The sequence below is a fragment of the Rattus norvegicus genome, chromosome 1, assembly GCF_021556685.1.
Source record: "Rattus norvegicus strain SHRSP/BbbUtx chromosome 1, alternate assembly SHRSP_T2T, whole genome shotgun sequence".
NCBI classification, from domain to species: Eukaryota; Metazoa; Chordata; class Mammalia; order Rodentia; family Muridae; genus Rattus; species Rattus norvegicus.
The window spans coordinates 234,869,446-234,897,054 of record NC_141534.1 but is presented as its reverse complement, the minus strand read 5'-3'; the positions used below and the strand labels follow the sequence as shown (position 1 = coordinate 234,897,054).

Below are 27,609 nucleotides of genomic sequence, written 5' to 3'. Positions count from 1 at the left end.
TTCAAGGCTACTTGGAAAACTTAGCCAGGTCTTGCCTGGACGTACAGTAGAAGGGTTTAGGGGTGTAGTTGTATGGTAACATACTGGCCTGGCATACGTGGTAGCTGTGTCCAACCTCTCATCCTAAAAGGGAAACGTTACAATGAGCTGATAACCACCTCAGTGCTAAGTGCAGTGAGAGCCAAACGTCTGTGGAGGCACTGTTTGCAGTGTGTCATCTAAGTGACTCTGAGCGAAATCAGTAGATTGGTCACAGAACTAATGCTGAAAGATGATTTACTTGTTAAGGAAAGGATCCCCTATGAAAACTGATAGGGGAATATCCAATGTGGCCTCTGTGGTTTGAGTGGCTGCCTTTATCTGTTGGAGACTCTGATCTGGAAGCCGATCACCTCCTTTGTTGTAACAAGTAGGGACTTCCAAGTTAAACTGGATGCTACAATGTATTTAGTACACATTGGGTCCTGTGGTTTATTCTCTTGCTACCCATGGTATGGATCCTTTATGCATACCCCTTCCTTTACCTTGCTACTCAACCCGAGAGCCACGTCTGATCCTTTGGGGAAAAGGAAGTGTGGATATCGCTAAATATTGACCAGTGATCTCTTTTCTAACAGCAACCTGGGGGCACAAAAGCAGTGTCAACGATGAGCAGGCCACCCGTCACCACCAACTACAGATGACTTGCCACTTTACTTACAAAGGTAAGAAGATGTTTTCTGTATCCCTAATTAATTCTGACAGATGCTCTATGGAGGCCTTAATCTTTCTGTATCTTTATTGACCTACCTAGTTCATGACGTTTAACTTTGACCGTGTCAAATTTCAAACACACAGCAAGCAAGCAGGACGTGGAAAGTTTTTGAATGTCTGTCTGTGTGGAGAGAGAAAGCATGGTGGGGGTGGAGAATGCCATGGACTACGGGGCATGGTTAATTTTTAATCACCCTCAAATTCTCCCCTAATTTTAAAAGAATACTCAGAGAATACAGCAAAATATTACCAGGAGTGCTCAGTGCATTTACAGCTTCGTCTTTAGGCAGTTGATCACCAGTACAGCCAGGGTCACTTCCCTCCTCTCTTCGTAGAGATGGTTCCATTATAATGTGGTTATCTATGCCTGTTTTGGTTTACACCCTAGCAAGGGTGTATTGTACCCACTGAAACCTAACAAGCCTAGGACAGGGAGTAACCCCCACCATGCCCTCTTGAATAGTTCTTTGTAGTTTACTGGGGTAGTGCTTACTGCTGTCAACTTGGGAGGTCTAGAGTCGACAGGGAGACTGGCCTCAGGACCAGCCTGTGGGGGATCATCTTGATGGCAATGACCGAGGTGGGAAGTGAGATTTTCCACAGTCTCTGAGTAATGGTTCTTCTGGGCTGTATAAAATCAAGCTAAGCACAGGCAGGTAGGCCACTGCTTTCCCTGCTTGCTATAGACACAAAGTAGTGGCTTCGGGCACCTGGGCCTCGATTTCCCCATGGTGACAGACTGTCGTTTGAACTAAATTAAGACCTTTCTCCCTTAAGTGGCTTTTGTCATAGGACTCTAGCCCAGCAACAGGACAAGAAGCTAAGAGCCTGTCCCTAACCATTTCATTCACTTCATTGACTTGGGTATCCCTGTTTGATAGCGTGGTGTTTTGTCGAACATCATTCTATGAGTATGTGAAATCTCAACTATTTTAAAAGAAAGAAAATAACCACTTTGAACTCAGGTGACCCTTTAGGGGTGATGAAGTTGGGATATCAATAAATATTGATTAGTGATCTCTTTTCTAATAGGACCCCAGGGTAGGCAGAGAAGCACTGTCAACAATGAATCCCCCCTCCCACGCCTCACTACCTTGGCTCTCCTTTATCTGCTATGTGCTTTTCACTTCCTTCCTACTGGCAAGTCTTGAGTGATTTACAATGTAATGGAAAATACTTTTAGAGTCTGCTAACTGCCCTTCATTCATGCCAATTAGACCATTTCCCAGAGGTTGGTCCTTAACTCTCCACAGAACGACTGTTGACATGTTTCCATCTTCAACGCTGGGGAGTCTGAGAAATGCAGCTACTCAAGTGTCATTCTTCAGGAAGGGCCTCAGTCTCTTGACTATGTTGAGCTTTTTATCCTGAGCTGATATTCTTAAGTCTTACAAGCATTTTAATCTTCCTAGCATTTTCTTCAGAACCCATAAAAGTATTATTCTAAGAAAACTAGAAAAAAGTCAGTTCCTCTTTAAACCAATAAAGCAGATGTTTTTGTGAAACAGGCCATCTTTGAAGACTCCCTGTTCTAGAATGAACAGGTTAAATAGAACTCATCTGAAAGTTAAGAGGGTAAGAGGGGGTTGATTATGACAGCAGTAGACCTGGTGAGGTGGGCTCATCTAAGTCCTTAGCGTTAGTCATGTCGTGCACACATCAGTGCTTCAGTTCCGGTGTAGGGACACAGCTGGCAAAGTCTTTGGTACCACAGATATTGAACTTGTTAAGAGTCCAGGACTCAAAGGCTTGTAGGAAAGTCAGAAGACCTTTCTCTCCCTGTGGTTTTAAATACCTTTCCTGTAATTTAAGATCCTGTAGTGCTCTTGAGTGGACAATAATTAGCAAAGAATTCCAAACTGAGCAGTGTGCAGAAGTGAGAGACTTTGGACCCTCAACCTTAGATCATAAGTCCTCATCAAACCTCTCCCCTCAGAGCTCAGGGATCTGTCAAAAAAGAGGCAGAAAGATTTTAAGAGCTAGAGGTGGGGGATGACTCTCAGAAGACCGCATCTTCCGGACCCAATGGGGTTGGTACACATCAGAATCACAAAGACACACCTATGACCACCACAGGTTCAAACCGGACTGAATCTCAATACTGATGGAAGAATCATTCACAAAATCCCACCTACAACCAAGAAGCTATTTGCAATTGATTCCTACTCAGAAAGTGGATACTGATTTTATCTCATGACGTCTCATTGAATATATTAATCACACTCCAGAGCAGGCCCCAAGCCCAGAGGTAGCTGGCCAACACAACTCAGATAAGGAGTCTGGTTTGGTCTGGTTTGGTTTGGTTTGTTGTGCACATTTTGGTTTGGTTTTTTATTATTTATTTATTTATTTTGTGGGGGTTTTTTTTCATAATTTTTTTTTTTTATTAAACATCGAGACCCTATTTCTTTTTTTATTTTTATTTTTTATTTTTTTTTATTAACTTGAGTATTTCTTATATACATTTCGAGTGTTATTCCCTTTCCCGGTTTCCGGGCAAACATCCCCCTCCCCCCTCCCCTTCCTTATGGGTGTTCCCCTCCCGACCCTCCCCCCATTGCCGCCCTCCCCCCACCAGTCTAGTTCACTGGGGGTTCAGTCTTAGCAGGACCCAGGGCTTCCCCTTCCACTGGTGCTCTTACTAGGCTATTCATTGCTATCTATGAGGTCAGAGTCCAGGGTCAGTCCATGTATAGTCTTTAGGTATTGGCTTAGTCCCTGGAAGCTCTGGTTGCTTGGCATTGTTGTACATATGGGGTCTCGAGCCCCTTCAAGCTCTTCCAGTTCTTTCTCTGATTCCTTCAACGGGGGTCCTGTTCTCAGTTCAGTGGTTTGCTGCTGGCATTCGCCTCTGTATTTGCTGTATTCTGGCTGTGTCTCTCAGGAGCGATCTACATCCAGCTCCTGTCAGCCTGCACTTCTTTGCTTCATCCATCTTGTCTAATTGGGTGGCTGTATATGTATGGGCCACATGTGGGGCAGGGTCTGAATGGGTGTTCCTTCAGTCTCTGTTTTAATCTTTGCCTCTCTCTTCCCAGCCAAGGGTATTCTTGTTCCCCTTTTAAAGAAAGAGTGAAGCATTCACATTTTGATCATCCATCTTGAGTTTCATTTGTTCTAGGCATCTAGGGTAATTCAAGCATTTGGGATAATAGCCACTTATCAATGAGTGCATACCATGTGTGTTTTTCTGTGATTGGGTTAGCTCACTCAGGATGATATTTTCCAGTTCCAACCATTTGCCTACAAATTTCATAAACTCGTTGTTTTTGATAGCTGAGTAATATTCCATTGTGTAGATGTACTACATTTTCTGTATCCATTCCTCTGTTGAAGGGCATCTGGGTTCTTTCCAGCTTTGGCTATTATAAATAAGGCTATGATGAACATAGTGGAGCACGTGTCTTTTTTATATGTTGGGGCATCTTTTGGGTATATGCCCAAGAGAGGTATAGCTGGATCCTCAGGCAGTTCAATGTCCAATTTTCTGAGGAACCTCCAGACTGATTTCCAGAATGGTTTTACCAGTCTGCAATCCTACCAACAATGGAGGAGTGTTCCTCTTTCTCCGCATCCTCGCCAGCATCTGCTGTCACCTGAGTTTTTGATCTTAGCCATTCTCACTGGTGTGAGGTGAAATCTCAGGGTTTTTTTCTTTTTTTTTTTTTTCTTTTTCTTTTTTTCGGAGCTGGGGACCGAACCCAGGGCCTTGTGCTTGCGAGGCAAGCGCTCTACCACTGAGCTAAATCCACAACCCTTTTTTCATAATTTTTTGAGGGGGCAGACATGAAGTTGGGTGGGTAAGGAGATAAGGAAGATCTGGGAGGTGTTAATGAAGGAGGAAAGAGTGTGACCAAAATAAGATACATGAAAAATTTTCATAACTTTTTAAAGATCCTGAAATATTGTAGCTTGCTGTTGATGCAGGCAGGTACCCTTATTCATCACAAAAGTAACTGGCTTTACATTTTTTTAATGACTTCGAAGTTGAATGATTTTTAAATGAAAAAGTGATTACAAGTACATGTTTGAACATCTACTGTCTCTCACTGAGAAAAAAAATTTTATCTTAAGAGCATTTGAAAAAAATAACAAAATTAATAACTCTTTTTGAATTAGTAAAACTAAAACCTCTCTGTGTTGCAAGTTTTAAACAGATTAAAAGGCACGCCACCGCATGGAAAATACTAATAATGCGCTTAGTGATGAAGTAATAGTCTAAAAATTTAGGATTAACAAGGAAATTACTAATACTACTAACAGTTACGGGCTTAAAAATCAATAATGAAAATACTAAGACCCTAAAAGATAGGTTAGCAAAAGTATGAAAAACTCAAAAAAAAAACAGACAAAGGTCTAGCAGTGGCAGGAGGAAAATTTAATCCTTAGTAAATGAGGAGGGGCCTTATTTGACCTGACGAATTATCGAAGTATAGTAGCTATTGTTGCTCAGTGAGCCAAGCTTCCACTCAGTCCTGATATGGCTATGAGTGGGCATAGCCTTCTGGGAAGGCAGTTTGCTGATGTTAGTAAGGGCTTTAAAGTGTTAGGACTCCAGTGTAACTTAGTCATTGCAGGAATCGGCCATGTTAACACTGGACAAAGACAGAGCACGGATAATTGTTGTATTATTTGCAGGAGCAAACTGTTTGAGCCACCTCAACTCTCCATCAGTAAGAGCATCATTAACTAAAGGACGGACACACAGCTGGATTCACACAGGGATGTCTCCTGGCATCTAAAAGAAAATATTCTTTTGCCACTGAGGATTTTTTTAATCATAAAAGGAGCATGTCCTTATTACATCAATGTTTATTGAAAACACAAAGATGGTGTCATCATTTTTCATATCAAAAATGCAGATGTCAAAAGATACATAAGCAAGCACAAGGCCCTGGGTTCCATCCCCAGCTCTGAAAAAAAAAAAAAGATACATAAGAATGTGCTAAAATGTGAATCATGGAGTTGCTTGAGGAAAGTACTATTAAGAGTGGTGTGTGTGTGTGTGTGTGTGTGTGTGTGTGTGTGTGTGTGTGTGTATTCTGGTTCATAATTTTGGTACTTTCCAGATATTTTTACAGCCCTTACAACTGAGCCAAAAATGCATTTTAAATAGCTTGTAACAAGACGCTATCCACATGATAAGGGTCTAGGTCTTCTATGGTGTCTTTCTTCAGATTTAAAGGTGAGTGTACTCCCAATAAGAACTCTTGGATTTTCTTTTTCCTCTGCTCCCCTAAATTAATAGCAGTGGCAACAACAAAACTTTATAAAATATATTTTGCTCTTTATCAGCATTATTAATATGCTGCACTAGAGATGACCGGTCAGACTTCACGTGGAAATATCTCTCCTTTGCAGATGTCGTCAACTGCTGAAAATGGAGACGCCGTACCTGGAAAACAAAACGAAGAAAAAACCTACAAAAAGGTGAGTTTTTAGCACTGTTCTGCTGTTGCCAGATTGAAGATTTTAGACCTTTCCTTCCTCTGAAGCAGTTGTTAACTGTCTTCCTTTCTCTCACGGCTCTACTGAATGAGTAGAACCTTGGTTGTTTAAATGACAAAATGTATCACTGCATGGTCAGAAGTCTGGCCGGGGTCTGACTGGTATCCACAGAGATCCATTCCTTCCAGAACAGTTAGGGAAGGACTGGAGGGCTTGTTCTACCCAGTTCTAGAGTCCCCGAGTCTCCACTCTCACACTTCCTTCTATCTCAGAGCCAGAAATGATTGTCAGGGTAAAGTTGGAAGGGCATACCCTTCTAAAAGGGCAAAGGACCTTCTAGATAATGCAAAATGATTCTTTTAATTTTAAAGTTAGTTGATCAGAAACCTTAATGTTCACTAGCCTAAACTCTTGGTTGCCCTATAACCTAACATATTTATAAGGTCAAAAGACTAGCAAGCACATGGCTGTCTTTGACAGACATCCCAGTTACCGTGTGTAGACAGGTGAGGGGAGAGAGTTATTTTTCTGCCTTTATTTTGAATATTTATAGGAAGAAGATTCTCAGTGGTATATGATATCCTGGGTCTAGCATATGAATCCTTTAACTGACGTAGTAAGTCTTAAATTTTTATTTTAAAAAGTGATAAGCACGAATCGCTGTCACTTTTTGAGTCGTCTAAAATTTCATGCCTTCAGTCCATTTCATACAGACCTCTTTTTCTGGGCTTCCCAGTGTATCTTACCAGTGTTTCGATTTGATAAATTTTTGGCTTTTAGCCAATCAAGCTAATGTTAACATTGTTATTGAATAAAACGTGACCCTCAGCAGCACTGTCCCCTTCTTCTAAGTTAACTTTATACATTACAGCTTTTAAAAGGTCTTGCCTCCTCCTCTTTTGGACTCCAAGATGCTTGTGTATTGTACATTTACTATGTCCCAGTTTTCGTTTCTACTTGCTATTCTCTGATGAACAGCTAGTGAGAACTTTCTCCACACGTCTGTCTATTCGGGTCATGAGTCATGTGAAATGTTGCTTTCCTAAGTCTCCTTTTCCTGTAGATCTTTTAAACTCTTCTTTTCTACTCAGAGAAATCTAGCAATGTAAACACGGAGATTGCTGTCTCCGGTGATGATGTGCTCAGGAAAAAGATGGGTCAGGATGAAGACTAAAGAATTCCACAATGGCCGGGCAGTGGTGGTGGCACGTGCCTTTAACTCCTTGCAGAAGCAGGTGGATCTTTGAGTTCGAAGCCAGCCTGGTCTACAGAGAAAGTTCCAGGACAGCCAGGGCCATACAGAGAAACTGTCTTGGCAAACAAAATATACAAACAAGCAACAAAAATAGTAGAATTTCAGACTATCGGGTCTTATAAACTTTGTAATCCAGCCGAAGGTAGTAATGACAGTTCTTTAACCTTAGACTCGGGTGGAAAATTGGTTGTTTTTCTTTAGCCAGTATGCAGAGGAACCGTGCGGAGACACCAACCTATCAGTACTTCACGTTAGCTTCCAGCCGTGTCCTCAGTCAGCATCAAAGTACGCCAAGATTCTGAGCTGAAATCCTTCATCATATAACACGGTAGAAAGAACGTGATCACCGCACACTGGCGTTTACCCAGGTTCCCGGTCCAAACTGTAGCACAGCTGAAGGAGTTACAGTCAGTGGATGTTTGATCCAGTGAGGTTCAGGACCTTACAAAAATTAAAAACTCAGGTGCTGTGATAATTCTTATAGAAAGAGACAAAAGAAAGTTTAAAAGTCCAACACACCCACACGTCCACAAACACACCAAAAATGTTTTAAGAAACACAATAATATAGGAATCTTTTGATGATCTGATTATTCAGAAGGATATCAGAGATGCAGGGATTAGCCCTTAATCCATGTGGTTATTGGTGGTGCATAGCACACAGGGAACACGTCATGAAAACATAAAAGTTATACTCTATCAATGTGCACGAATATTGGAAATCATGCCTGCTAACCCCATCCTGGCTATAGGAAGACATTGAGGCTACCTTGCATTCCACTAGACGTGCCTTTACGTGAGGTTTTCTTCCTCGTTCTGAAGCGCTGATGGTGGGATATGGATCTGTTTAGTAAAGAGACTTGGTGATCTACTGTTTATTATGATGGAAAACAACCCAGGTTAAAGACGTCTCCCTCCCCCATCCACCGCCAGCAACAAGAAAGACTGACCCCAAAGGAGTCTATATAGATGTTTCAGTTGACTGGGAGAAGTGAGCCACAAAAAGCAACTCTAGGGCTCAGTAGCCTCTTATAAGGTGGTGAGAGAGGAAGCCGCTGTGGATTCCTGTTAACCGGTTGCTTTGTGCTTTCTGTATGGGGCTCCACTTTAGGTGGGCAGCAGCTGGCAACATCCAGCTTCTTCAGTGTAATGGTTTCCAGGGTTTAGGGAACAGTCAGCATTTATGAACTCTCTGTTCTCCTTGTCTTGATCACTTACACATGAGTGCCAAGCTGGCTGCTTTTGGTTCTTCCAGTCGCCCATCTCTCTAATCTATTATCAATTCTTGGCAAGGCCGGGAGGAACTAAACATAAGCCCATAAGGTTAATGTCTTCAACTGAAGGCTAAAGCGAGTTGGGTTTTAGCTATGTAAAACAAACACGGTGCCCATTAGGGCGAGCATTAATGGCTGCCTCTCTGTTTACAGAGTCTAGGATTTCCACTCTCAGTTAATTTGCTGAATGTCTTCCACTAGAGTTGTAAACACAAAAGCCTACAGGAGCCAAGCAGGAAACAGATTTTGCTATAACTATGGGAACCATCATAAGGATGCCTGCCTTCCTTTGCGGGTGGATGGCACTGAGCTGCTGCTCACAGAGCTGTGTGTGAATGTGGACCCCAGCCTCTCTATGCTCTCGTTTGTTTTGTAGGGAACAGAAATACAGATCCCGATGTGAAATCTTCCAAGGTTTTAATCACCAGTTAATTCATAAGTAAGTTTGTAAGTTCACTCTGAGCAAAAGAGCAGGCCAGTGGAACTTTTCTCAGCTGCAAACTGCAACAGTTTGTAAACACCGACACATTCTTGATAGAAAAACGTGAAGGAGAGAAGAAATGCCTTCGAGACCATGTCTCTGCTTCCCGAGACTGTACGGTTTATTTGGAAGAAAAAAATGTAGCCCCATGTGACACATGAATGCATGCATACATACATACATACATACATACATACATACATACATACATACAATTGGCAGACATCACAAGTGTTTAAATCATCACAAGTCCCAAGTAGCTGGAAGCTCAATGTCGTCTTCCTGGCTCTCAGAGCTTCTAAACTGAGAGAGGATTTTGCTGGAGTAAAACTCTCCTGTTTATCTGCTTTCTGTTGCTCCTTTAGTGACTGTGCCTTCTAATTCGCTTACTTGTCTACATGATGGGGCATCTGATGAGTGTGACTCACACTTGGATGAGGGTGGCTTGCCGGAAGGACAGGAAAGGCTAACTTGAACTCGGCCAAGTGTCAGCGTCTGAGGCACATAGGTGGTAGTAGTGTAGGGTTGATTCTGTCAGCCTCAGGTGCACCATGGTGTCAAGGGTTCGAACCTCATGTTCCAGGTTAGTGTTGTCCAACAGAACTTTCTGGAAATGGTGGAAGTGTTCAGTAATCTGCACTGAGTCCATGGCAGTAAGATTTGTGAGGTTATTGAATGGCTGGGGTGTCTGAGGAACTGCATTTTTTATTGATGCAATTGTTAGTCTTGAGTTTAAAAATCATTTTATGGACTGACAATTTTTACGTGTATATAATGTACTTGATTGTGTTAACCTCCCCCAATCCCTTTTCTTACCCCTTTCTTACCCTTGCTGCAGCTGCAATCCTTCTTCTTAACACCTTTCTAATTTCATGGCTTTAAAACAAAATAGCCTATTAAATAGGATCGCTCGCCTGTGCACAGGTGCGGGGTTATTTCCTGCATGGTGGGCCACACTGTCGAAGAAAAGTCACTCCTCCCTCCCCGACAACTGTTAACTGCCAATGGTGAGCTCCTCCAGAAGAAGTGGGAGCCTCACATGCCCTTCCTCCAGCCATGATGGAATGTTGACAGCTCCATGTCGTTCAGGTCTGTCCTCGCCAATAACCACAGATACTGTGAGTTCACGGGAGCGATAGCCGTGTCCTGGACAGAAGACTGTGTCCCAGAGCCTCCTCCACTCTCCAGCTCTACAGTCTTTCCCCTTTGCGCTCAGTCTTAAAGACAGAAGCAGGGTGTGTGCGCGTGCATGCGTGTGTGTGTGTGTGTGTGTGTGTGTGTGTGTGCACGTGTGCGTGTGTGACATACATATCCCATTTAGGGCCGAGCAGTCCACTCTCATTCATCAGCGCATTGACAGCTGATGAGCATCCGCATTGATTACTGCCCACTGTGAAAAGAAACTTCTCAGACCAAGGTTGAGAGGCAGCAATGAGGCAGGAGCAGCGATGCCTGACCCTTGCCTCATTTACAAAGCAGGTGGCTTTTATTACTTTTGAAACGTGAGTAAAGTGATGACCCAGAGACACTCTGATTCCATGGAAGCACTTGTTTACACGTAACCCCCCTTACGTAGTCTTCCTAAACTCTGGAGTGGCGATCCCAGATTGGAGGGAGACACATCTGTGTGTATCTGTTCATGCATACTTAGTTTGCATTCATAGGAATATATTACTTACTCAAAAACTGGGTGCCCTGACCACTCTCCCTTTCCCTTGCCACTCTCCCTTTCCACTTCCCTAAAATTAGCAAACTTATGTCCAGTCCTGGGGGGACCGTCCTCTTCAGCTTAGCCTAGACACCTGTGTATGTGTATCGGGCATCAGTTGTCATGAATAGCAAGTACATTGGCCTCTAGGCAGAGGGCTCGTGTGGCCTTTTGCAAAACATGGCTCTTATTTTATCCTAACGTGAAAACTACTCAACCAGAAACTGTCTTGTGTGGAGAACATTTAAGATCTGAAGACATGTTTTGGTTCTTGATGCTTAAGAGATAGTCCTCTTAGCTTACACAGAGATAGAGTCTTGCAACTGAGACTGGAAGTCCCTGGCCTAACCAAACCGTGGAGGAGGAGAGTGGATTTGAGTTCTTCTCTGACGATGTTAATCTGTAATTCTGAGCATTTATTTTTCAATTGATCAGTGTCTTCATTTTCTCGATACATGAAGTATACTAGATACATGTTCCGGCTGTTATCACGGCACTGTAAGGATCAAATGAATTGACAGATGTGGGCATGACTGGGTGAAGTAGAATGCTAGGGAGTGAAGCCACAGTATGTGTTAACGGGAGTAAGATCCCTCCACTGGGATTTCTACATTCATCCGTAGGAACAGCAAGGAGGTCATGCAGCTGCCACCCTCAGCCCTAGACTCACAGAACCGATTGCCAAGCATCCCGAAGCCGGCTGCAGTCAACCTGGGCATGGGATGAGGAGTGGCGAGTGTTGGAGCTAGAAACTGTCCTTGCCCACAGCAGTGGCTTAGGAAATGAGATGCAAAGATGAGCTATAATAATAGACTGCCACTGGGATCTTCAACTCGAGCAACAAGGAGATGGGGTGTGATTGAATAATCATGTCAGATTTACAAGCATTTATAATGATAAGCCGTTATCTCCCTCCCCACTCCAGACATCTCAGCTTCTGTAATACATGTTTTCAAATATTCCTTTATTCCTTTCAGCGAGATGTCACATATCATTGAGCAAGTGAATCAGCAGCTTCAGACAGAGCCCAGCGGGGAAGCAAGCCATCTTGTCAGTCTGTTTCTCCAAATGGGTCACCGAAAGATGGCCACTTTCTGCATTCACATTGGAGGGGGCCCTGGAGTGGGTGGGTGTGCTCCATCTCCCGCCTTGAACCACCGTGCTCCATCGTTGATCCCCAATTTCAGTAGCCATTACATGGGTGTCCCTAAACTATCCCCCTGTAGGAGATGCCCATGTAATATGTTCATACCTGTTTTAGGGAACAGACACCACAGGTAGCTGTGTTTGATATTAGGACAGGGTCTGGGATGTTTCTTTCTGTTCCCGGGTCCAGACTCCATTGGAGCTGTTGTTCCTGATCGTGGTGAGCAATGCTACTTCGTTTTCTAATGCAAAGACTGAATATAAGGTGATAACCTGCCTCCTGCATCATGGGACCTGAGGGTCCTCGTCTGAGCAGCAAATCTCCTTGTCACGAGGCCCATGGCTTATCTCTCTTTATCATGACCTCCCTGTGCTTTATCTGTCACATAAAAATAGCCAGATTTTAGGGGTCACATAGGAAAAGATCCAGATTTCAAATGCTAGAGTTCTGGATTCTGAAAAAAGAAGACCAGAGACATAAAATTTTAGTCTTAAAAGTACTTAATAAAGCCACCATGGTGTACTTATTTAGAATTGGCTGTGGAGGGGAATACTGGCTCGTGGAATAATTTTTTTGGAGTTCCATTTGGTTTATTCTACCCCAAACCCTATTTATTTGACAAATTAAAGCATATTATAGTGAGATTCAATTCCAAAAGATAAGCTGATGAGAGGACTAGCATTAAGTGTTCACTTTATGCCTCATACAGTTCTGAGTAGTTTAGAACTATTTATTTTATCATCATAGTAACCCAGTGAGGGTGTCAGTGAAATAACTCAGTGTGTTATTTGGTTGCCACCAAATCTGGGACCCAAATCGTATAAGAAGAGAAGTGGTTCCTGAAAACTGTCTTTTGACACACACACATGCACACGATGTAACTTTTAAAGATCCCAGTGAGGAAATGTGCCTGGATTTCCGTTTTCATGAGAAACAGAAAGTTTTTAGAAGTCCATGAACTCAGTCAACCATGCACTGGAAATCTTTAGGGAGAAATATTTCATGTGTACCGAAATGTGCAGATATCTCTCCCCTGGCCCCTAAACTATACAGTGCAGTAGTGATTGGCATAGCATTTACTTGATATTTTTGCTCTCAGTATTGCGGAGATGGTTAGAGTGTGCAGAAGAATGGATGTTGGATGTAGGTAATATTCAAATATAGCACCTTGTTAATACAAGGAACTTGATAGCATCTATAGATTTGAATTTCTATGGGGATCCTAGAACCAAATCTCTATGAAAAGGGACAGCTGTGCCTTTGCTCCCATTTTACAAATGAGAAAAACTTGATACAGAGAGATCAAGTGGCAGAATAGGGCTGCGTGTCTAGCCCTATCTGGGTCCAGAGATTGCCACACCCCCTCCACTAAGGTCTGAACACCAGACAGTGGTGCTGCTAGTGACATTAGGACGGCCATTCTCAGCCATATGTGGTGATGCACACCTTTAAAAGCTTACATGGGAAGCTGAGGCAGGAGCAAAGCAAGTTCAAGGCCAGAATGGTCTTTGAGTGGGACCCTGTCTCAGAGGAGGTGGATACTCTGTGTGTGTGTGTGTGTGTGTGTGTGTGTGTGTGTGTGTGTGTGTGTGGTCATTTTGAATTATTCCACCGTGATAACAGAAACAAGTGCCTCAAATAATCCTGGCGATTTTGAATGGGGAAAAGACATTAATATTACTGAGCAATTATAGAAAAACATTTTCCCCACGTCAATGGTCTACAAGTCCTAATTCTTACCTTCATATAGAAACCAAACTACAGCCTAGAGGATACCTTTTCCTATAAAATAGTAATTTTTAAATGAGAAATAAACAGTTTGAGGACATTGTGCAGAGTGCTAAAGAGAGACGGATAAAGTGACTGATTCAGTGTTTTCTTGGGGGTGGTGCTCGCTCAGGATTGAGTGAGGAGTGAGGTCTATCTGGCAGATGAGAAATAGTATGAATGAGAAAACTAGGAGGAAATCGCCATTGAGAACCTGGTGAGCTGACAGCAAGTAAGTCGTGGGGGTGGGGGGTGGGGTAATGCTTCACTTTTAATCTGCTTAGAGCAAACACAGATCAGATAGAGGAAGCCCTGGGCAGGAGAGTGACTGCTTCAAAAGTTCCCCTGGGGGAATCAAGGCTTCCCAAGTGAACCTTTCTGGTGAATACAGCCCACCATCTGTTGGTCCTGTATCAGAGACTTTTATTATACTGAAAAAGAGAAGAGAGTATGTTTAGTCCTCTGTGGTGAAGTGATGGTCTTTGAGACATTCAGCACATCATAAAGGAAAGGGCTGGGTAAGGTGGCACTACCTCGAATTTCTGTGACCTACTCTACATACTGAGTTTCAGGCCAGCCAAAGCTACACAGTGAGACAATGGAGAAATAGAGTGGGGGAGGGAGAGAGGGGGAAGGAGACACAGAGAGAGAGAGAGAGAGAGAAGAGAGAGAGAGAGAGAGAGAGAGAGAGAGAGAGAGAGAGAGAGAGAGAGAGGAAGAGGAGGTGAAAAAGGAGGAGGAAGAAAATGTCTTCCTGTGGACACCTGAAAATTTAGATTTTTTTGTCATTTATGAATCTTCTTTCTTTTTCTTTTTTCTTTTCTCTGCCCAATTCCAGCTCTCAGGCACCCCCAGACACAATGTAGATTCCATTCAAGGGAAATGGGGCTTCCCTCAGGTCTTGTCACCTTGTTCCCTAAGGGGAACAGTACTGCTCTCACCCCCACTCCATGACTTCTCATCCAGGAAGGACAGAAGCCTCCTTGTGGTGCAGGAACACTTGCCCACAGAGAACTGAAGTGTAAATGGCCTAGGTAATCTCCTAATTTCCCTGAGGTATGTGTTTATAGTGTGACCTTGTCATTCGGTGTGGGTGTGGCCTGGGCCTGGAGTATAAAGAGCATTTGATTAATCAGTTGACAAATATTTATTTAGCTTGGCCTAGAGCTGTGCCTTAAAGTTAAAAACAGAGGCCAAAGAAAGCAAGAATCGTCACCCTAAATAATGCTGTCATTGTTTTGATAAAAGGTAGGCCAGAAAAAATAAGGTTAATGAAATAAACTAGCCACTTTAATAATTACAGAGATGTGATAAGAATAAAGGGGGCGTGAGTGGTGCTGTCAAGGCAGGACATTCAGGGAAGTCCTCTAAGGAGCTGACATGGGGCCTGCGGTCACAGGTGTGAGAATGAAGCAGCCTAGAGGAGTGGAGAGAGAACACTTGTCAGAGAGGACGGCATTTGCCAAGCCTGGAGGCAGGAAGCAGCCAGGTAGATTCCAGAACTAAACTGGAACTGGTGTGGTGGAGACTTCAAGCAAGAGAAGTTCCCAGCTGGAGCCAGTTGTGTCCGCACAGGGTCAGCAGACAAAGTTGTGGCAGCTAGGGAGAGGGTTGCCACTGGCATCCGATGACAGGGTTTCTCTGACACCTCCGGAAGTCCACAGAACAACGCTTCAGCACATCGGTCCAGAATGTCACCAGAGTTACATTAAGAATGAGTAGCCTGAACTAAAACAGGAACTAATTGATAATCCCATGGTGTTCTTAGATCGTACCACTGGTAGAGATGGAGAAGGCTGTCTAGGGACAGCGACATCCTCTAAACTTGGACATGTTGGTTGGGTAACGCCAATGAGAGTTTGAAGAGAAGAACCAAGTAAGAGGTTAAAAATGTGAATTGGGAACCCATGGGACAGTTATCAAGTTCAGCTACAGTTCATCAAATTGTAGGTCTACAGGATGAAGAGAGGCTTCGTGGCAAAAATGTTCTTGTTTCAGTATTGCTTCAGAGGAACTCCTGCTACAGAGGGATATAGGCTAAGCATCCTTAAGTGCTTCAAAATCCAAAGCTTTAAAACATATTCTAGCTCTGTCTCTTAAGGATCCATTCTTTCTAGATGTTAACCTAATGAAAGACTCCCTTCCCCAGCCTTGATGATGCCAGTCAAGACATGGGATTGGTTAGCAGTCCAGTTCTCCAGCCCAGCACCTTGATTGACACCCTTGTGAAGTGAAAGGAGCAAAGACTCACAGAAGCACGGGAAAGGGTAGAGTGCAAACCTGCAGCTTGTTCTATAGCGAGACAGTGGTGGCAGGAGGTAGAACACCTATTTTTGGGCGCACTCTTCTGTCTGTAACCCCTCGCAACTCCCAGGAGCTTAATCTCGTGCAGGACATTTAATGTGAGTATATGGCTACTGTAGTGCGGCTTGAATATTAAATCTAAGACAGTAGGAAGGAACACTGAGTGACTGATACTTGCTTCTACACATCTTCAATTGCTATTGTTCTGAATGGAGTCCCCACTTGTTTCCAGGGGCAATTTAGACCTCAGGAGAGCAGGGGCTGCTGGGGACTGATGAAGTGTGAATTCAGTCCTTTGAGAATGCACAAAGATGACTGTCACCCTTTCGATTAGCTCCCTGATCGAAATTTGGAATTTGGAAGAGACTAAGACCCTGTTTTTTTATCCATGGCAATCTGTATTCTTGAGTATGAAGGGAACAGTTTATTTTCAAAAAGCATTAGAAAACTGTCAAAAAGAAGTCTTTTTGTGCATGAATGACACTGTTTAAAAAGCCACATCCAGAAAGGGACAGAGTTCTCTGACTTCTTTCACATTCAGTAGGAAATTCTAGTGGGCTTCAAGAGCCTTTCCTTCCTTCCCGTCCATCTCTGCCTGCACAAGGCCCATCTGCTCTTCTTGGAACAATGGAATTCTCCTGGCAAAACAGATGCTGTCCTTTTGAAGGACCCAGAGTCCATTGGATGAGGGTGTGTGGTTAAAGAGAGCCCCATGGGGTGGGTTCAGGGGCAGGCAGTGCCCAGTTTTGCTTTGCATGCAGTTTAAAGGAAATGATGGGGGAACTAAGCAAGGCAAACAGCAAGTCCTCCCTTCCAGATTGCGTGTTCATGTTTAGCTTATTGATTGCTTAAACATTGATCATTTATTGATTATTGAAACAGAGGCCAGTCATTTCCACCATCTCCCTAATTCCATCTGTTTGGTAGCATATTCATTTGGGATGAAAACTAAGATCAGACTTAACCTTCGGGTTTCTGATGCAAAACAAGACTCTAAAGCAGTGTGGCCAAACCAGAGAGCCAAATCAAAATGTGAGTCTCCCGAGAGTCAGCCTCATAAAAAGAAACTTTTCCCCCAGGAAGTATACAACGTAATAAAAATGTCAGAAGTTTCCATTTCCTTTTGGAATTTAGGGCATGCCAGCTCAGTCTGTGTTGATGTTTATCTCTGAGCTTTTTTATTCATTATTTCCGGACAAGTATTATCTTAGCACACTGCTGTTTTTTAAATGTTGGGGTTTGGGGGAACTGTATGGGTCTTGAATTGTCTCGTGTGTGTTCACGGATGTGTGAGAAGAAACCTCAGAGTATGCCAAAGCTCCCGACTTCCCTACCCAAGGAAAGGTCTCTTCCCAGGAGATTAGTAATCACACAAGGCAGAGCAGTGTGTGACTTCTCTCGGTTCCCGGAGTCCTTGCCCGGAGAACACACCAGCTGGCTCACAAGGCTGGCCCTGGCCTCAGCTGGGCTAACAGAGCCTCAGCCCTCTAGCCTGAGGTTTCATGTCTAACCAAGGAAGAATGTAAGCCAAGGCTCTCCCCGAAAGCAAGAGCAATTACAGGCATCCACACCCCTCCTGCTCTCTCACCTAAGTTTAGACTCAGCATTTGTGTGACTTTTCCTGGAGAGCTGTGAGCACACTTGTATCCACCCCATATGGGTCATTAACAATCGACTAGAAAAACAGTTCTACCCGCGTCTAATTTAGTGAACCAGTGAGAGGTTTTTGGGGAGCTTGAGGGGAGGCAGGATTAATTGTAGAAGTGTGTGAGTGAGGGGTTACTTATGGAAGCATGGGTGACCCAAAGACAACTAGATCATCCAAAAGCTTATCCCGGCACACATACTGTGCTGGATAGTTTCATGTCAACTTGACACAAGCTAGAAGCATTTGAGAAGTGGGAACCTCAATTGAAAAAAAAAAAAAAGTCTCCATAAGATGTGGTTGCAGAGAAGCCTACAGGGCATTTTCTTAATTAGTAATTGATAGGGGAGAGTCCAATGGGAGTGGGGGGGATCCCTGATTGGTGGTCCTGGATGCTATAAGGAAGTAAACTGAGCAAACCATGAAGAACAGACCAGTAAGCAGCACCCTCCATGGCCTCTGCATCAGCTCCTGCCTCCAGGTTCCTGCTCTGTGTGAGTTCCTGTCCTGACTTCCTTCAGGGATAAACAGTGAGAGCCAAACAAACCCTTTCTTCCCCAAGTTGTTTTTGGTCAAGGTGTTTCCTCACAGCAGTACTAACCCTACCCAGGTGGGGTGACACTGAGTCACAAAAGCTGCATCCTATGAGCTCATACACAACCTCAGAGGCTGCCCAATAGAGGGAATGGATATACAACGGCACCAGACCCCCAAAGCACTGGGCACCCAGGTGGTCCAGAACGTTCCAGCTTTCCAGACCCCACCCCTATATTCCGGGTTAAGCAGAGAAAGAGAAGTGGGCACAAGGTCCTGGGCCTTGGACCTCAGAAAACCAAGTGAACACAATTAAAACTTACCTTTTGAACTGCTATCCCACTGTGGAGTCCATCACTAGCACTGGGCTCTGCTTTTGAGGATTGTTCCTGTAAGACCGGGTCGTTCTAGGAAGTCTTAGTTGTCCTGGAACTTGGTATGTAGACCACGCTGGGCTTTAACTCACAAAGATCCTCCTGCGTCTGCCTCTTGAGTGCTGGGATTGAAAGTAAGCACCACCACATCCATGTTTTAGTTCTATGTAGCTTAGCCACCTAGAGAGGTTGAAATGCCTTCATTAAGTATTTATGTTTATACTTGCTTTTATTGCTCACAACAATTAATGGTTTTTTCAGATAATTTGTACTGACTTTGTATCGTTTTGAGAATTACTCATGAATACCACTGTTATTTTATTGCTAAGTTCTACTTACAAATGCATTGCATTTTTGTTGCAAATATCGTTCTGGCTTGAAATTAGACTTTTAATTCTGTTACCCTTTTCTACTGAAAAAATCCATATTTTACTTCCAACTAATGGAAAGAAATATATCAGTTTGTGGATATAGAATGAAATGTGTTGCTTGTAGGGGTTGGGGATTTAGCTCAGTGGTAGAGCGCTTGCCTAGGAAGCACAAAGGCCCTGGGTTCGGTCCCCAGCTCCGGAAAAAAAATGTGTTGCTTGTAAGCACTGTGCTGTGCCGATAATCAAATGAGGACTGTGTCATACATTGTCACTTCCTGTGATGAAAACACTGGCCAGTCCTCCGCTCTTTCTCCCCATCTCTCTTGAATTGCTTTCTAGCCAAGTCTTCATCAAAACTTTCATAAAGTCAGACATGCTGCATGCATGGTTGCATGCGTGGTTGCATCCTCGAGGCTCTATTTCCACTCCCACTTTTAATTTTACTTCTGGTAATGCCTTGTTTTAATATAATCTGTAAGGCATACTTCTCATGGCGTTACCTAATTTTTAATTTTTTTTAAAGATGTTTTTATATTCATTCCTCTAACTTAACTTCAAAATAAGATGATCAGTCTACAAAGACTGTGGTTTTGGGTTTTTTGTTTGTTTGTTTTGGTTTTTTTTGTTTGTTTGTTTATGGTTTGGTTTTTGTTAAAGTCGTATTACATGTACTGTAGGGAGAAAGAACATTTTAACTTACTTTACCTTTTCTTTCAATGATGGAATGTCTGTACAATTACAATTTTTTATCCACCTCAGTGAAATTTTTTCTTTACTGATTTTGTGTGTTATTTTTAGATAAATATCGTTCTCTATAACCTATGAGGGATTTTCTTGTCTGTTAATGTTTGGGGAAATTTTTTTCTATTATGTCTTAGTTTGGGTTTCTCTTGCTGTGAAGAACCACCATTGCCATGGCAACTCCTTCAAAGAAAAATATTTAATTGGGGCTGGCTTACAGTTTCAAAGGGTTAGCCCATTAGCATCGTGGCAGGAAGCATGGCAGCACACAGACATGGTGCTAGAGAAGGACCAAGGAGTTCTACACTGGGATCAGCAGGCAACAAGAAGGAAGACTGAGCCACTAGGCCTAGCTTGAGCTTCTGAAACCTCAAAGCCCACCCCTAGTAACACACCTCCACCAACAAGGCCATCATGCCAGTGATCAAGCATTCAAACAGTTGAGTCCATGGCGGCCATTTTTATTCAAACCACCATACATTATCAACAGGATTGTTCTTCCCATTATATTTTCTGATTTAGTATCTTTAGTCTATTTTATAACTTGACTTAAAAAAAATTATCTTTTGGGGCTGGAGAGATGGCTCAGCGGTTAAGAGCACTGACTGCTCTTCCAAAGGCCCTGAGTTCAAATCATAACCATCTGTAATGAGATCTGATGCACTCTTCTGGTGTGTCTGAAGACAGCTACAATGTACTTATACATAATAAATGTTTAAAAATAAAGAAAAGAAAAAAACAAAAAATATCTTTTTAGGTTCATGATTGATTTTTGGATATAGATATGATCTCTATAACTCTGTGGAGTATAAATTTTGGTTTTTTCAGTCAATCTGTTTTATCATTGGCTTGTTTTGCTTTATTAACTGGATCCTCAGAAGTCAAAGTATTGGAGGCTCTTTGTGATAAGTGTCCAGCTTATCTCCTTGACTTTAAAGGACAAATACTCGTGTCATTTCCCAAATTATTCATCTCACACACAGGTTATTAATAGATGTGTGAGTAAAGGACATTTGGAAAGGGACACTCCACTGTTTCTCTTAGTATGATGCTTTCTTTAGTTTGAAAAATATGTTTTCTTTGTTAACAAGTTTTCGTTCTGATTCTAGTTCTACCAAAGGATTGTATTTTTATTATTAACTGAGTACTGTAATCTTCCTATAACTGATTTAAGTGAGCCTTGGAAAGTCAATCGTTGTAAACAGAGCTTTTGGGAATACTAGCAAATTATAAAACCATGTTTCTCTTAAAATAGTATTCTGTTTAGAGTTTACATCAGCCCAGGCAGATCGGGTAAATGTGTTATTTTTATAACTTGAGAAGTTGTAAAATTTTCTCCCTATGGATCTACTGCTCATTGCCACAAAGCAAAATAATCTGTGTATCGATAATCTTAAGGGAATGCTGTTTGCAGCATATTAGCAGGAGGCCATTTTTTTCTTCCAAAGGAAAGAAAGCTTTAGGTAAGAAAAAAAAAGCACTTCTTTTGTTATTGTTATTACTGCATTCAGGTTGGTTGGCTGGCTGGTTTATTTTGCTTGAAACATTGCCAATTCCTCTCTTTCCCCTCTGTGGAGGTATTTTTCTAAATGTATGTTCATGTAATAATTGGCTCTGTCAGTGTACTCATTTGTGAACCCTGAGGCAGGGAAGCAGGGAAAGGCCCTCTGAGTTGGTTTCTGTTTGCTTTGTTTCTGGGATGGTCTCTTCCGAGCTCCGATCCAAGGCCGTGCTCCTTGGGACGAGGGGGAGATGGGTGAAAAGTGGGGGGAAGCTGCACTTCACCCCTCATTTGCTTCCAAAATAAGATGACTCACATGCCTATCTGTTAGCACATTTTCCTGTCCTTCCTTAAATATCCTGTGGAGTAGAAACTCACATGACCACTGTTTCAAATGATTAATCCCGTAGGGGAAAAAATGGTCCCCATCACCTTGCCCTTCCCTGGTCTAAGGAGATGAACTTGAAAAGAATTTCAAAAGCATGGCATGGTGATTTCAATCCTGTTGGAAAACAGTGTGGGTAAGGTATAGCCCAGTGCAGAACCCACCAGATCTCTTCAACCCTAGCTGGATTCTGATAGAACCAGAGTGAAAATGTGGGGTTCAGCCTTGCACATCCACAGCCTATAGAGGCCATCTTTAATCCTGAAGGCCAAATGTGTACCATTCCATACAAGAGACTCATCATCAATTCTTCTGTTCAATAAATGATCTAAGGGTCATTTGTGCCATTCCTTGGGTCCTTATGCAAACAGTCTCCTTAATTCTAACCCAGTGCAAATTACCAGTGGCTTTTGAGACTAGTGGGACAAAGAATAAGTAGGTGGGGGTGCCTCACATAGACAGGACCCAAAGGTATTGAGAGTTTCAAAAGTAACTACTGTCACTCGGGTAATGAATTACCATAAGCTTTGCAATTTAAAACATGGTAAACTTATGATTTTACTGTTCTGTGGGATGGGCCTCCAACACTTATCTCGGTGACTGAAATCTAGGTATCCTGTGACTTTGTCCTTCCCCAGGAGTAGAGAAGAATCCCTTCCTAACATCTAGGTCTTCTTCCCGGATTCCCTGGGCTGCTTACATTCCTAGTTCATGGCCCCTCTTCAAAGACAGCAGGCAGGGTTGGGTCCTTCTCCACTGCCTATCACTTTCCTCTTTAGCCTCATCACTTTTCACTCGGAAGGACCTGTTATTACACTAGAGCCATGTGAGTAACCCAGGAAAGTCTCCCTATGTACAGCGAGCTGGGTAAAAACATAGTAACAAATGCATTCTCCCATTCAGGTAACACATTTGCTTGTTCTATGAGTTAAGGTGTGAGCATCCTTGGGTGCTTTTGCTCTCAGTGCCTCTGTATAATCAGACAGTCCTCTGTATACCCATAGTGCTTTGGTGTCTTGTAATCATATTGCTGTCAGCTTGCCTGAAGCTCTTTACAGACAGACTGAGGTCCAAGATGGAGACCATCTCATCTCTGTGTTTCCTCCTGTGATTCTTTCCCCCTTCTATTTAATCCCTCATGCCTGCAAGCTTGGAATCATTGAGCTTAGTAACTATAACCCTTGTACTTAAATGCCCCTGCTGTGGGCCTGCAGACACCAGATCATTTCACCCAGTATGCACAGGAAGCTGGACTTTTTGTGAAACTCCTTGTGATTGAAAAGCAAATGTGGCTGGTGTTACTGCCATTTGCATAAAGCAATTAATATTTGAATTCTCAATCAAATGTTGAGCCTGGTGCTGCAGATGGTTTGGTCTGCTTCATTGCTTGGACCAGCACGCCTCTCCCTCAGTACCAGTTGCCATGTTATTCCTTTGTGTTTAAAGAAGCAACCAATGCATGTTTACAAAGCATGTCCGGAAGAAGGAAATGATATGTGGAAAATACCTACGTAGGGTATAGAGTCAGATGACCTCTCAGCTGGAGTCAGGGGTTATAAATACGCCAGTGACTTCATATGTACCGTGGGACTGGTATTTTCTGTCTTTCACCATACTTTCCAATAAACAGGTGAATTTATTTTTTGAAAATAGAATATGAGTTATCCACAGAGATGTCACGCGCACACGCGCGCGCGCGCACACACACACACACACACACACACACACACACACAAAATAAGGTCTTTACCTCTAACCACAGAATCATTCCTTTCCTTTGGAAGGAATTTGACATTCACTGCGGTTTTTGCAGTCTGTTGAGAATAGTCAACATCATTTGAGGTAGAAATAGAGGAAATGATTAATTTAAAAAGGAGAAGGATTGTGGGGTGGGTGGCAGTGACATTTTCTGCATTGTATTCTTAGAAACTTAGACTTTCAGAGTTGGATGTGCCTCTGATAAAACTGTTCATTAACATAAGAGGAAACGGAAGCCAAGGAAACTTTCAGTCCCTGGGACAAGTTGGTGCTGTGGACAGAAACCCAAGCTGCCGTCAGGTTCACATCTCTGGATTCATTAGCCTTTCCCAGCCCTGCACTCATCTCAGTGCCCTGAGTGGTTTCTCAGAGGCAACCAGACCATGGCCTCTGCTCCTCAGATGCCCTGCATGGTGATCCGTACTCCAGGCTTGCTGGTTAGCAAAAAGAACTCTGTTGGGCATAGCCCCAATGTGTTTCTGTGCCCATGGGAGGAGGATGGGCGGGCAACAGAACTGCCAACACGCTGACCAGAGTCAGGACCAAAGTGAAGGAACCTGTGCAATGGGACTCGATGTCTCTTCAGTGTTTGTGTCTCTCACTTGACTTTGTGTAACAAAATGTCATTTAAAATAGCTGTGCAGTTTTCAAACATTGTCCTAACAAGCCTGTGACAGAAGACATTCCTTTGGTTAAGGGAGCAGGACAACAGGCATGTTGATGATGGAACAAACATTCACCCACACGGGAAAATGGCTTACTAGTGTAGAAAGTTTTACACTTAGATGAAAATCCAGCTCTTAACAGCAGGTGTTTAGCAGTGTCTACAGACATGTTGGGGTGTCCCATCAGGGGAAGAGGGGTGACTCTTTTAGAGCAGGTGGAGGCCACACAGGACTGTCCCCCACAACATAAAAGTATCCAGTCCAACCTGTCACCTGAGCCAAAGAAGAGGAACCCTGACCCATGGGAAATTTTGACTTAGCTAATTCTTGGCCTTCGAAGGATGTGTGGAGAACCGATTAGTTGAGGAACACACTTACCTAGGCATATCTGGACTGGTCTAGCATAAGAAGAGTTCTGTAATCTAACAGGGTGAATGGACTGGTACAAAGACCTCATTTGGAGAACGGGAGCCAATGAAAGCAGCCTCTGTAGGGTAGGACCCGCCCTCTCCCTCAGGCTCTGTTCTGTTACCGAAGTGGAAAGGCAATTTATCTTTGTTCTTTTCATCTGTGGGTTCAAGGATAGGTGTCCTGGGGGGTTTGTTGTTGATAATGCTGATGTTGTTTGAGAGAGGGGAGGGTGTTTTGAACTAGTTTAGCTAACTGGATGTGAGGAGACATTTAGGAATAAGCAGAACAGAGGAACTCTGTGCCATTACCCAGTCTTCACACAGAGAGCTGCAGGCAGGGAGCCTGTGCCAGGTGAGGGTCTCAGCAAACTCCACCATCACCAAGGACACAGAGAAAGGAGAGGAGGGCGCAGGAGGACAAGCTGATTGGGAGGATGCCCCAAGCCTTCCTCTGGCTCTGAGCTCTGCTTAGGGGCAGGTGTCCTAAGAAAGATTTGCATTTCCTTGTTCCTTTTTGAATCTTTGAAAGATAATCTCCATAGTGCGTGGGGTTCCCTGCCCCCAACACCAGGTGGTTGGTTACCTTTCAAACAGATTGAACCCTGTGGTAAAGATGTGCGAGCATTTCCAATCACATTCCTTGTTTAGGGCCCCAGCCAATATGGAACCCCTTCCGTGGCCACACCTCCTCCATCTGAGCCCAAGTAGCTCTGGTGCTGACCTGTCCAGCAGCCCTAGTTGGTGGTGGTTGGCAGGAGCCAAGGCTGTTTGTTTCACTTCTGTTCACATACTAATCCATTCTCTCAAAAGCCCCCTCATTTACCCAACTGGATGGCAGAAGTTTCTCCCAAGCCAGATAACCAAATCAGGTGTGTTTAGTTCATAAGCCAGCCTGTTGCTAAGCAACCGTAGGTAGACCCTAGAGCTCGTATCAGATGCTAGTGGAGCAAAGATTAACGATCCTACCCGGTCATAGACTGTATCCAACAAGGCCTAGAAGAAGGCACCTAGATGGAGGTGTGCTATGGGGGGCGGGTTAGGCTATTTATAGAGACACAGAATGCACAGAACAGCAGCCACCATTGAGGGGGGGACATAGTGGAGAGTGAGCAGACCTTTATACAACAGATTCAAATATCATGTAGGAAAATGTAACTCAGGGATCTAAAGACTGTTAACTCCTTGCTTGTGTGTATGCTGAATGCTTACTGCCATGGGGCCTGCCCAAGGAAGAAGCCCTACAGCAGGGCTATATAGATTCCTGTAGATCTGCCATCCAGTTGGGTAAATGAGGGGGCTTTTGAGAGAATGGATTAGTATGTGAGTGATGAGATGATCTCTATCCATTCATCAGCTACCCAGTCACTTACTGAATAAAGCATATTCACGGCTGAGGAGCCACACGGATGGCTTTGTTCTGTCCGTCCACGTGCCATGATTGCTGGGATGGCCACCTGTATCCTTGGAGTCTAGTAAAATCGCTGACTATGAACAGAAGTAATCTCTTAAATAGTTTGTATTTGGTGATTGAGTTCATTAGTACTGAGTTAGCTCTGAATGAAGGCTGTAGTTAGATGGCCGGTAGATGACCACAGTTGGACAGTGTATACAGTTCATGAAGGCCTAGCCTATGGAAACATTCTATTAACTGTTCCTCAGGAAAGGGGGAGGCAGCCATCCTGAAGCGAGCAGTTGATTACGGACCAGACTCTTCTATCTGTGCTATCGTGGCAAGCCATGCGTCTGCTGGGACCACAAGGGATCCCTTTTTTATGAGCCACTGGAGGAAGATTTGTTGGGAATCAAGTCTCAAGATTCTGCAAACATTCTCAGAGTAGCCCCATCCATCCAAGTAGTGATAAGAATCCTAAATAGTTTGTTGGTAGCTCAGACATCTGTGGTCTTAAACAATACCCAAACAGTTCAATATGCTCTTTCGGAGCCCAAGGAGGAGGGCTCTGGAGCAGTCAGTGACCCCCCAGCCTTCCTCAGATTGTAATGCTGGAGGTTGCAGGCGTGTGAAGCAAGGTTGCTTCCCCCATTACTACTTGGGAAAATGCCTAACCTGCTCTCGATATCAGTATGACTTGGGAAGTTGAAACCCAAAGGAGGCATGGCACATTTGCTTTCTGTTGTCAATACTGGTGTAACTGTGACTGAAGAGTGTCTACTGGCATGACTGTACATGGAGAGCAAATACGGATACAGAAAACATGGTGGAATGAAGAATGTTAAATCATATGAAGCAAGTGGCCTTCAGTTGCTGACCATAAATACTGAGAACAGAATGAAATTGTAAAGGAGACTTTCAGTATTCTGTATGTATAAGAAGCTTGTACAGTCCTTAGCACACGACCTTCATTTTTTTAGAGGAAGAAACAAAACCCCTGGATGTCAGGATCCTTTTACAGCATCTCAGCTCCCTCATGGTAGAAGGGGTTGGACGTCCGGGTTCTTCTCGGCTCTGCTGAGCCCACTAGTGAGCTCCTATTTGCAAATGACTGCAGTAATGACATGAAGACAGTGGTCACTGAATGCTTTGTGTTCTCTTCCACCCCTGGCCACTGAGCTGACTGGTGGAAGGGTAGGAGCTTAGGACTCTGCTCTCATCCCTGTTGCCACCCTAGTGTATCCCTGGGTTCTGATATGTAGCTCCTCAAAGTAAATCTTCCATGCAGAAGAGCCGGCTGTCTCCTGCAGACCTAGAATATTCTACTTCAGAAGTCTATGATGGACAGGAATCTAGGCAGGCCAGACCGTGAGAAGAGGCCAGTCACAGGTGAGAAGGGCCTAGAGAATGATGCGATTGTGATGATCATTCCCAGATGGCTTGTCTAGATCTAAATGAAAGAAATAAGATAGAAACTTCCAAGAGCCTAACAGAGAAATGCAATGGGGGCAATGATGTCTTGATTACAAGTCAAGCTTGGAGGGAGAGTAGAGACTTCACAGGCAAAGGACACTTCACCCAGATTTGCAAGAGTGCACAATACTTGAAATTACTGCTCAGTTTTGATGCCATAACCTTGTTGTGGAAAGACATGTGAATGGATTTTCTGTGTGCTATTCTTTAAGTTTATTTTATTTTT

At 43.4% G+C, this 27,609-nt stretch overlaps 1 protein-coding gene across 5 annotated transcripts in view; it reads left to right on the top strand.

Annotated features, from left to right (window-relative positions):
* Window positions 1-27,609, top strand: part of Pip5k1b (phosphatidylinositol-4-phosphate 5-kinase type 1 beta) — a 283,946-nt gene that overhangs the window by 115,120 nt on the left and 141,217 nt on the right. For 4 of the 5 annotated variants that reach the window (XM_087564143.1, NM_001012743.1, XM_087564151.1 and 1 more), the window contains exons 2-3: window positions 618-704; window positions 6,115-6,183. In XM_087564143.1, the coding sequence (XP_087420269.1) occupies window positions 6,115-6,183 (69 nt within the window). In that variant the 5' untranslated portion in view covers window positions 618-704. Of the gene's footprint in view, window positions 1-617; window positions 705-6,114; window positions 6,184-27,609 lie in introns of those variants that run through there. The other variant, XM_087564153.1, reaches the window with a different exon arrangement.